The 11,407-nt window shown below is 41.9% G+C and overlaps 4 protein-coding genes and 1 non-coding gene across 5 annotated transcripts; 4 read left to right on the plus strand and 1 right to left on the minus strand.

The window, feature by feature from the left end:
* Nucleotides 1-363: 363 nt before the first annotated feature.
* SS1G_12121 (hypothetical protein) lies at nucleotides 364-2,416 on the plus strand (the record flags this gene model as incomplete). The annotated part of the gene is made up of 4 exons (XM_001587042.1): nucleotides 364-503; nucleotides 871-1,724; nucleotides 1,830-2,143; nucleotides 2,291-2,416. 4 exons carry the CDS (start codon nucleotides 364-366, stop codon nucleotides 2,414-2,416), a joined length of 1,434 nt encoding a protein of 477 aa, XP_001587092.1.
* Nucleotides 2,417-2,766: 350 nt separating this feature from the next.
* SS1G_12122 (hypothetical protein) lies at nucleotides 2,767-4,932 on the plus strand (the record flags this gene model as incomplete). Its single annotated transcript, XM_001587043.1, has 2 exons — nucleotides 2,767-3,284; nucleotides 3,486-4,932. 2 exons carry the CDS (start codon nucleotides 2,767-2,769, stop codon nucleotides 4,930-4,932), a joined length of 1,965 nt encoding a protein of 654 aa, XP_001587093.1.
* A 766-nt stretch (nucleotides 4,933-5,698) lies between these two features.
* Nucleotides 5,699-7,063, plus strand: SS1G_12123 (hypothetical protein; the record flags this gene model as incomplete). The annotated part of the gene is made up of 4 exons (XM_001587044.1): nucleotides 5,699-5,860; nucleotides 5,988-6,048; nucleotides 6,463-6,788; nucleotides 6,875-7,063. The coding sequence occupies 4 exons, from the start codon at nucleotides 5,699-5,701 to the stop codon at nucleotides 7,061-7,063; spliced, it is 738 nt and encodes a 245-aa protein (XP_001587094.1).
* A 1,076-nt stretch (nucleotides 7,064-8,139) lies between these two features.
* On the plus strand, nucleotides 8,140-10,017 carry SS1G_12124 (predicted protein; the record flags this gene model as incomplete). Its single annotated transcript, XM_001587045.1, has 3 exons — nucleotides 8,140-8,155; nucleotides 8,270-9,396; nucleotides 9,547-10,017. The coding sequence occupies 3 exons, from the start codon at nucleotides 8,140-8,142 to the stop codon at nucleotides 10,015-10,017; spliced, it is 1,614 nt and encodes a 537-aa protein (XP_001587095.1).
* Nucleotides 10,018-11,080: 1,063 nt separating this feature from the next.
* On the minus strand, nucleotides 11,081-11,166 carry SS1G_14677. The gene has a single exon. It is a non-coding gene; the product is annotated as a tRNA-Asp (tRNA).
* Nucleotides 11,167-11,407: the final 241 nt, after the last annotated feature.

Here is an 11,407-nt window from a genome sequence, read left to right on the forward strand (position 1 = left end):
ACAGAATTTCTGAAAAAGTAAAACAAGGACGTCTTTTCGTTGTCCGTCTTTCCGTATGCATCTATTCGTTGTTACTCTGCGCGAGAAACCAAGGTTGGTTCCCGGCCCCAGGTCCCAGGGATCTATGCATGCAACTGGAAGTGACCCCCCTGACAGGTATCAGCCTTTCAAGTGCCGCGGTCAATTCTAAGCGGCTAAGCTGACGGCGCTAAAGTGGAGCAGTGTCATACTGTCTGAAATTGTTGTAAAAATACATCAATGCTAATATAAAGCATCTCATTTAACTCGGTATAATAGATTATATCCATCAATAACTTCTACTTCAACACTTGCGAAAAAGAACAACACCTCACTCTTACAAATATGACACCGAACAATATCTCAGAATGGAACAGCGGCCAGATTCCAGCCGATGCAAACAACTTAGCTGACTGGACTTTCGACATAAACGAAATGGCCGATTTTGATTTCGGAGATATACCGCAAATGGCGCCAGTTGTACAGTCATCATCCAATGATGGGGCCGAGTTGCATGATGAATCCACTGCAGGAACAGCGGCCATCAATTCAACATGTTCCACACCAACAAATTTTGAAGAAAAATTATTTTTCGAAATACACCCTTTTTATATCTCATTTGCACTAAACAAATCAGTATCAATCGAACGCAATTGTCCCCAAAGAAATTGAACCAGTGGTTGTTGTGATACTGTCGTCGACGTCCAAAACACGTGAAACCACGCTAAAACGCGTGAAATTTTCACCCCCTTCATCAATGACGGGGACCACCCAATCGAACTTCCCAAAAGTGATCTTAGGCACTCCATGCCAAGTGAACCACACTGAACAAACCCATGAAAGAGACAATAGCCCGCCATTCATCCTCTCCAGTCCTACCCCCTCCCAACCCTTCAACTTTCAAACACAACGCAATACCTTGAGCTCTGATGATCCATTCAAATCACCAATCAATCGCCCAACGCTCCAATTCAATAATAAACGAAGACGTCCACCCAGCCATTCAGAACCCCATATCAACTCACCAAAAGAAGCTATCCAAAAAGCTAGAAGTCTACTCATTCTAGCTGCCTCCCTGGAAGAGGATACCGAAGAACAATCGAAAGTCCTAGACTTAATCGAAATATTTCGTGAATATCTTGAAAAAGGAAAACTCACAAAAGCCTCAAATATCATCATATCACAAATCTCCCATCTAGAAAATGCCACCAAACGGATCGAAAAGCAAGCCAACCATCTTTCAAACCTTCCCAGTCATATGATCCCCCCCACAATAAACGCCCCTGGAACCAAAGCCAGCTATGCCACTATCACCAAAACCTCAGGAGAATGGAACCTAGTTACAAAGGCAAAACCCACAAAACAGAAAACTACAGAACAAAAGGAAGAAGCCCCAAGCAAACGACTAATCCTCATCAAACCTCTTATTTATCAGCCACCCTCTTTTACACCATTAAATACAAGGAATAAAGTCAACGAAGCCTTCAAGAAAGCAGGAATCAATAGACCAGTCATCTCAGCCATCACTACTACAAGGAGCGGCAATTTTATACTAACCACTAACAGCCCTTTCAATGCACAATTCCTGATGGAAAAGAAGGAAATCTGGGACAAAATCCTTGATGCTGAAAGAATACAAATCGATAAACCCTGGCATAAAGTCATCATTCACAAAATCCCAATTCAGGAATTCTCAGGTCTGAAAGGTATGGACCTAATCAAAGAGGAAGTCAATACCTTCAACCCAGGGCTCAATATTATAGGTACTCCTTACTAGCTTACTAATGCCTCCAAGAGAGCCAAACAACAAGACGGAGCAATAGTCATTGCATTTGCTACACAAAAAGAAGCAGATATAACTATCCAGAAAAGGCTATATATTGCAGGCATTAGTGTTAGAGTAGAAAGATTCTATCCATCTACTCCTTCATCCCAATGTAACAGATGCCAGGGATTCGGCCATAACGAATCATACTGCAAAAAACCTCCAGCTTGCGGACTTTGCAGTAATAATCATGCTACAGTCGGTCATTTCTGTATAATCTGCCAAGCAAAAGGCAAACCATGTCAATATCTAAGTGTCAAATGTGTTAATTGTAAAGGAGAACACAAAGCCAACTCGAAAGTATGCGAAGTATATCTATCAACCATCAAGAAATCCAACTAATGCTGTACAACAATACTCGCATTCTTCAAATCAATCTAAACAAGAGCCCTCAAGCAACCGAAAGTGCTCTTCAATTTGCTTTAGAACTCAAAATTGATCTCATAGTCATTCAAGAACCCTGGATCCTCTCGAATCCTGAGAAAGACTTCTCCTCAACCAGATCTATTGCCCACTCCAGCTTCTCTCAACTCCTCCCAAATAATCCTTCGAACCTGCGTCCCCGAACTATGATCTACATTTCAAAAGGATTCAAACTGTTAGTAGCCCTAGCTCCCAACTCCCCTAATGATCCAGATATTCAAATCATTAATATCACTTAAGGAAAACATACAATACAACTCATCAATATCTACAATGAAGCGGACCAAGCCAAAGAAAAAGGCCACACCATCGAAAGATGCCTTTACAATACCCCTCTTACTCATCACACCATCCTCGTAGGAGATTTCAACTCCCATCACCCTTGGTGGGACCCCTTCTCTAACAAAAGCTCAAATACCGACCTACTCACCGAATGGTTTGAGGATCACAATCTCATTCTATTTAACGAACCAGGCACAAGCACCTTTTATCGAACAAATATGATAAATCCAAGTGTCTTAGACCTTACTTTAGCCACAGATTCAGTATCTCCCTATATCACTGATTGGCAAGTCCTCCCTGATCTTGGATCAGACCACTTAAGCATTCTCTTTGAAGTAAAGGGCACTTTATCCCGTACAACGAATATAGCTCAGCCAGCAAGATTCAACACAAAACTTGCGGATTGGGAAAAATTCGCGAATACCCTCAAATCGAAAATATCGATATCAACCACCTTAAATTCGAGTGAATACCTTAATATTGCTACCTCAGAATCCAACTCTCTTGATTCCCTTCTCGACAAGAGCCAATACATACAAGTATTGGATGATGCTGCAAAAGAATTCACCCAAATAATCACTTATTCGGCTGAAACCAGTATACCGAGAATCAAGTCCACAAAAAGAGCTAAACCCTGGTGGTCCCCAGAGCTGAAAGCCCTTCGAAAACGACTCTCTAATGCATTTGAGAACGCCAAACTTTACCCGGAAGACGATATGTTCAAGAAAATCTATCAGTCAGCCAGGAATCATTACTTCTAAGCTATTAAAACAGCAAAGAAAAACCATTGGAATGAGTTCCTTGAAAAAGAGGATACCCAATCCATATTCAAGGCAATGTCATACACAAAAGATATACAAACCGAACGAATCCCGAATATTCGATCCAATCCCTCTAAACTAGAAAATTCTTTCGAGGGAAAATGCTCAGCATTTAGATCGACCCTATTTTCTCCTCCTCCATTCACCCCACCGCCCAATTGGGAAAGCTATAAACAATCTAAGAAATGGGAATGGCCTGATCTCACAGAGAGCGAACTCCTAAACGCGTGCTCTGCAAAAATCAAAGGAAAGACCCCTGGCCCCGATGGGATCACTCAAGATATCATTATTCAAGCGTACAAAGCAATACCAAAAGCATTCTTCACCCTCTTCAGTCATCTTATCAACCTTGGTTACCATCCTTCTTGCTGGAAACAAGCCACTGGAGCGATACTCAAGAAACCTTCAAAACCAGACTACTCGGCCCCAAAAGCTTATAGAGTTATCGCCCTACTAAATTGCCTTGGCAAAATAAGTGAAAGAATTCTAGCTCAAAGGCTTAGCTACTTAGCGGAGACTACGCAATTACTTCATTACTCTCAAATGGGTGGAAGACAAAAGAAATCAGCCATCGACACAGCAATCTTACTCACTACCGAAATCGAAAGAAATTCAAGATCCAAGAAGAAAACCTCAACTCTCTTCCTGGATGTTAAAGGCGCCTTTGATCATGTATCTATGAACAAATTATTAGATATCTGCAAGAACCTAAACCTCCCAACCAGCCTAATCGCCTGGATCTCATCTTTTTTGAAGGAAAGGCTACTCAAGCTCTCATTCGATGGCCAAATTGAAACCTTCAAACCGCTCAATACCGGGATCCCCCAAGGCAGCCCTATTTCGCCAATCCTCTTCTTAATTTATATTCGAGATCTATTCTCAGCAAATTCGATCAAATATCTCTCATATATAGATGATATAGCTTTAACAACATTTTCAACATCCTGGAAAAAGAACATCATCTCTCTCGAAAGAGCAACTAAACAGATATATGCTCTAGGCAAAGAAAATGCTATTCAATTTGATCTAGCGAAGACAGAACTAATACACTTCTCTACATCCAAAGATACGAAGACAGCCTCAATCAAGCTTCCGAACGAGGAGATAATTCAACCCTCAACACTAGTCAGATGGCTAGGCATATGGTTCGACCCTGGCCTCAGTTTCAAACAACATGTCACAATCCGAGCTACCCAGGCTAAAACCTCATTCTACCGAATGGCTAGACTTGCTAATTCTGAAAAAGGCCTTAGTCCCAAGGCAATGAGACAGCTCTATATGGCATGCGTCACCAGCATAGCTGACTACGGTTCAATTTTATGGTGGAAAGGGCAAAACCAATTCAAGAAAATCCTTCAATCCTTGCAAAACCTCGCCCTTCGAAAAATTCTAGGAGTATTCAAAACCTCACCAATAAAACCAATGGAAATAGAAGCCGCATTGTGCCCTCCAGAAGTACGGCTAAATGCTGGAATCAAACAATACGCATTTAGATTATTGAAAATCTCGCCTTCTCATCCTGTTGGGTTTCTTAAGACCAGAAAGAGTATCAGATTGAATTGATTGATCCTCTAGCTAAGCAGTTAAGCTGCGAGTATATATTCAAAAAAAATGAAGGAATAAGGTTAGGTATTCAGCCTTCGAAATTAAAGTGCTTTGAAATCAAAATATTGAAAGCAAACAAACAGTATACCAAAAAGGAAAGAATGAATTAAAAGTTGAGTTTTGTTTGCTCCTTATATGCATATGCACTATATATGCATATGCTGCCAAGATCCCAGGAGGTCAACATTAGAAGATTGAGGCTTTCAATCTCCCCAACCTGTATTAGCTACGGTCGAATAAGGCCAGCTACCCCCCATGTATTATTGTTAGAAGCCTACAAAGCTCCTAGCCGTCTTAGATAGTCATAGACTCAGTGTAGACGTTAATTTAATCAATCAATCAATCAATCAATCAATCTCGTCCACTTAGGCCGGTACCCCGCCGAGGCTCACAACATGCTCATTGTCTGCTATTGGAAGGATCGAATGGGACACTTTGGGTTCATTATTGGTTCAATAATTTCAAGAATTATATAAGAAGAAAACTTAATCTTGATGGTTCCCGAAATGGCGATTTATCTTCTCTGCTGAAAAATAATCGCAGGTTGATGGTTGAGAACGAAGGGAAGTCAGTTGTAACCGAGATTTGAGAGGAAAACAACATCTCACACCTGTGCAGTAACTCACGCCAAAAAATGTCATTCGATAATAATTGCAACCTTCAAAACACATATTCTCCAGGATCGAAGTAGGAATATGAGATAATTCACACCTCTAGTAACTTCATGTGTTTTGAGGTCCTTCGCTTCCCATATATGAAACAGTTCGAATCGATTGTTATTGGAGAATACCAAACGCTTAATCTCCGCCAAGAAACAAGGGCGCCGAAAATAACCCCTTCATCCCAACTTCTCGGTGTCGTCTCATGTATGAAACTCGATATGTCAGTAACCGTTGGCAACTAAGAAGATAAGACGAATATATCTTCAATGCTGCTGAGGATTCCACCAATTATATGGCAATTTATGTTGTATTAACGTTTAATTCTTGCTTATAGCTGGTCCAGTAGCCTAGGATATTATGATGATTGACAAGCGCTCTTTTCTGAAGGGTTTGGAGATTTCAGATTTGCGCCGTTGGTCCCGAATTAGATGTTACTTCACATGTACTTGATGTCTCATTCCCCGCTACTGTGTACATAGTAGCTTTGATAGTAGGGATTGATGCTATAGTCTAGGATATCTTCTGTATTCTGCCTGTCAAAGTAACAAGATGAGACGAACAAGGTAGCCAGGAAAGCAACGCCATCAACACCTGAAAGATGGCTATATATTTCCTCAATTTATTTTCATTACCATCCCCATCCTTAATATAAACATTTACTCCCATTCAATCTTCACTTCCTCACATAGCTGTGCTGTCTGTTGAACTAATAATACAATTATTTTACATTGCGAATTCCGTCCAGAAGTCACTCACTTGACCTGTGTATTATTATCACACTCAACCGCAGCAACCGAATTACTAAGAATGCGTTCCTCACTCTCAGCTCTGATCTTCCTCCTCTCTGCCGTCTACGCCTCCCCTCTCCCCGATAAGGAGAAGGCCGCAGCGACAGCCAATTCAACCGTTGCCGGGAGTGTTCTCACTGCTTCCACATACAACGATTTCCAAATCTCTAGCGGCACGGCTGGAACGGCCCAAGATGAAGCTAATGCCCTCTTTAAGGCCATTGATATGAATAATCTTGCTGCTGTCTCTGCATCTGACCTCAAAATCATCAATGGAATCCACGATGCTGCCGAGAATGCCGAAACTGATGCTTTTAATCCAGCCATTGAGGCTGCAAGTGGTGATGATGCTACTGCTCTTCAGGTAAACATCTTCCGTCCCGTGTTTGCACTATTCTCTTTTACCTCGTAAAATACGTATGTAGCTTAAAATGACTAACTTAAACCTAGAACGGCAAGATAAAGAACAAAGTACTCAAGCTTACAGCTGAAGTCCTAGGTATCCAAGTTAAAGCAGCACAAGGAGGGGATGATTCAGATTTGGAGGCTGAACAGAAAAAATTGGCCAATAACGTTAAATTGGATATTGCATCTGAAGGAGAGACCAGTACGGCGGTCAGTTTTGATGCTACGAGTTAAGGGTGCGTTGGGTATTGCGTATAAGGGTATGGATGGGGTAGGGTGTGATGCGGGAGTGATAAAAGTGGATTGGGAATGATATCATTCGTCATTTTAGGGCGGGGTTATTCGCGAGCCAACCTATCTGGTTTAAGGATGTAACTGAGTGAAGTGGATATCAGTTGCACGATGTAATGGTACGTAGCATGAGGCTCAAATACTCGAAAATGGCCCAATCCCATTCACACGAGCCGGGCATACGAAAGCAGAAACTGGATATTCTTGTAATTCAAACGAACATGGATTTGATCATTCCGTTCGTAGCCATAGTAGAGTGCAACTGACTGTTTGCTGACCCACCGAACTGTCTAACCTAATTAGGTTACCGCCCCGAAATATCCAACACTCAAGAGCCAATATTGAATTCGGAAGTATACTAATAATAAAGTTCCACTGATGCATCATCCAATTAGACTTAGGGGCTCCATAAATGGTGAACCCTTCTTGCATATTCACGCTCGAAAAATAAAAACTTACCAAGGTGCTGAGCCGCATTATTGAAATGCAATCCACGCACTGCAGGATCTGCTGAAAGTTTTGCAGACGCATTGTCTCGTAGTGAGATACCTTATCTATGCGTAAAATGTAACTCAAGAGGGGAATCTCGCTTCTGATATCTGAATAGTCTGTCTATCCCGCGCGGTGACTCCGGTTCGGTTGCGAGGTTGAAAATACTATAGGTTGTTGTTGAAATATTACCGTTACAACGGTACATTTTCAGCTAGTGCCAAAGCTTGCAGGTTTTATTAGATATCCTCATATATGCAATGCTACAGAGAGCGGGAAATGCTGTAAGATGGAGAACACTACTGTGCAATGTCGTAAGGTAGAATAGACTGCAGTCAGCCCTCGATACGAGATATCGAGTCTATCCCGTCTTCTCTGCGAGTATTTATATGTATAGGTTCTTCATGTTGTCTGTTGATATTCCAGTTTTGCTTGTACAGACAAACCGACTTTCTTGATTTATACTTTATTTTCTAGCGAATATGTCTGAACTTCAAGTGGACAGATCAACTATACCAACTAGACACCAGATGGCTAGTGGAACGGGTACGTTTCTTGTTTCTCATGTGTCAAGCTGCGAAGCTTTTTCTCTATTTTCCCAAGTACCCCATGTTGGTATGAATTGTTACAGTTTGCTTATCAAGACGTTTTCAGATATAGACAGTAATGGCCAAATCACAGAACATGAGGAGATTCTCTCTGATGTGGCGGTACGAGTACATTCCGCTTTCAATGGAGGGACATCCAAGGCACCACTAGATATACTGTGGGCTCGTAAGATTGTTGAGAACTCTCCCTTGGCAAACCACATTTCCGCGATCAAAGAAAAGCTACAGGGGGCGGATAAGCACATGCCCGAACAATATCAAGGCGGGGATGCCTGGCAGAACTTTCGACCAGAACTCGAGCACAGCAGACTGCTCGATATCAAGGAACCAAGCGGACCATTTGATGCTTATTCAATGGAATTAGCTCAAATGACTTCGAACGCACTGGAGATATTGCAAGGCATTATTCAACAAAGGGATGACTCCTATTTACCACAAAACAAGGACAAACATAGCAAGAAAGTTTGGACTCAGCCAGTTGTGATTGTGCCAGACGATGCCGTTGGAATCATGCTTCAAAGAGCCAGCGCCGGAGCCAATGGTACCCGCTGTACTAAATCCAATGTCGTTTCTTGTGTCTCTCCCGACTATAGCGAGGCAATAGATGGGTTTGGATTGACCGGTGTCGCGAAATATCCCATCTTCATGGGTTCCTGGTGGATGGCTCCACTGATGCACGACTTTGATGATTGGCGCCAAGACTATCTTTCCATTCTACTCTACTCTTTCTTTTTCGAATACAACGTGGACAAGGTCACTGGTAGCAAGTCTCTGTCGCCTTTAGGGAAGCAAGTGGCAGCAATTTGGGATATGCCAAATTTGCCAGAGGAACTGCAGATTCGAAGATCACATATGCTCTGTTCCATGGCCTTTTTTGATCTCAAGCGCAGACATGAAGATGAATTCTGCAACAAGAATACTGATGGACGTACCGTCTGGGTTCATAAGGATCGGGATATCTGGCGTGATTTCAAGGCTCTAGACTCGGCGGGCTTTGCGCACTATTTGTCGTTTGCCCCTGGAGCTGCTGGCCGCGATGATATGATGTTGGCCGGCTTGGTCAATGACTGGATTGACCTTGGTCCTGACTTACGCTACCAAGAGTGCAATTCATCTGTCTTTGCCCTTACCCGTGGATCACTGGCCATGGAAGACCTGACAAAATGCTACGAGCGGACTGTATGGATGATAAATGCCAGCTTTCTTTCTGAAGAGCGACACACCGGATGCGTGTTTATCCTCTCGGCCTGTATATGGTCGCTCTGTGCCCATCGCCACGATGTGTGGCGTTACTACTCCCTGGCTTACGATACCTGCTCAGCTTTGCAGTCACTAGACCTTTACAAGATTGCTGAACTCGCAGACTGCTACAGTTCGGATTTTACACCGATGGAGTTACCTGACGCTAAGACGATTGCTGTTCCCCGTCGAGCCTACTCTTATCAAGTCCGCATCAATGACACCGAACACAGAGGCTCGATCTTGCTCCACATAACAGTATGCGAAGCAGTCCAATCCGGACTGCTCCCAGCATCCGTAGTCAATTACCAAATCATCGTTCCACTTCTCCTTCGCACCGGGCGGATAGACGAATCCACCTTCCTAAACTATATGGACCAGCATTATTGTACCCACTGTGCTGAGATCATGGGATCCGGACATGAAGATGGTTTCAGCTACGCGTATTCACGTGCAATCGCAGCTTTGGTCATGGAAGAATGGTGGTCAGGACTCTACTTTGCTGTTGGTATTGGTAGTCTCATTGAAGCTCAACCAGACCAGATCGCTAATGACCGTTGATTTTCACGGCCCTGATGTTTGGAATCTGATTTGGGCTGCCCTGTGGTTTCAATGGCGTAAATGGAACAATTTCTCTAGATTGTGTCGATCTCATTTAGCTATGAATTAAATTGATTGGTAAATACTTCATATTTGAGAATCCGTCCATTATCATAGCCAGTGAAATAATAACCGTTGAATGAAGCCTGGTGAGCCGTTTGGTCATTCTGAAATGAATACGCAAATCAAAGAAAACAAAAAGACAATAAACAAATTGAAAACCAAAACGCAAAAAAAAAAAAAAAAAATTTAAATTAAAAAAGACGAGCCTTTGAAAGGATACGAACGACGCGTAAATTTGTAAAACATGGTACACTAGTAAGAAGAATACAAGATACTTTTGTATTTTTTTCTTCACTTGGTTACTTACTGGACCGTCTAGATTGAATGCCGATAGTGAGCAAAACATAAACTCTTGTGGTGTATACAAGTTTTCAGCTTGTCAATTTGATGTTAAAGTTTAGTATTAACTATTCATTATGATACTATATTAAATGTATGATAGTGTGATAAGCGAAACTGCACTAAAATAATCCTCACATTTAGAGCTAGCTAGTTCAATTGACAAGCGGAAATCATGTCATGATTTCCGCTTGTCATAAACCGAGGTTCGACTCCCCGTCAGAGAAGTTCTGTTTGACTGGCATCAATAATGTAGTTGAACTCACACAAAATATGTAAGCGAAGAAATGAAGGGGTAAGGTGCACACACACCACGACTCGGCACAGGGTTTTTATCAATGATTCATAGAGTTAATCAAGGACTGTAAGAAAAGAGTCTTGAATTTAAAACAATAACCCTATCAATTCAATCGCGTACCCTCTTTTATAACCAACCAACACTAAATTCCTAGCAGGTAAGAATGGATTTTTCACGTACCCCACCACCACAGACCACCGGAAGCAAAAATTCCTCCCACAACCCAACCTCACTCACCTACCACCTCCTCTTCAAAAATAAAATTCTTCAACAAAAAAAGACAAAAGGTTCAAGATCATGAAATTCATGAACTCTCAGATAGAACTCTCTGACGGGGAGTCGAACCCCGGTCTCCCGCGCTTTGTCTGATTAGTGACAAGCGGAAATCATGACCGTTAGACCATCAAAGATTTTCGGTTGACGGTTAGCTGTTTTCAAAATCTATATACTCATCATTGTGCCGCTTTTACGTACCATTCATTTCCAAAATTCGTGCCTGAAATTTTCCGTCTTTAAACATTCAACTTTCGTAAAACCGAATTTTGAATTTTGGATTTTCGATTTTCGATTTTCGATTTCAGTATCCATCTTCTACAATACAGATTGCTGTAAAACAATACCAGTACATTGGATTTACGATTTCATATTTTC

Source organism: Sclerotinia sclerotiorum, genomic scaffold (genome assembly GCF_000146945.2).
Source record: "Sclerotinia sclerotiorum 1980 UF-70 scaffold_19 genomic scaffold, whole genome shotgun sequence".
Classification (NCBI taxonomy): domain Eukaryota; kingdom Fungi; phylum Ascomycota; class Leotiomycetes; order Helotiales; family Sclerotiniaceae; genus Sclerotinia; species Sclerotinia sclerotiorum.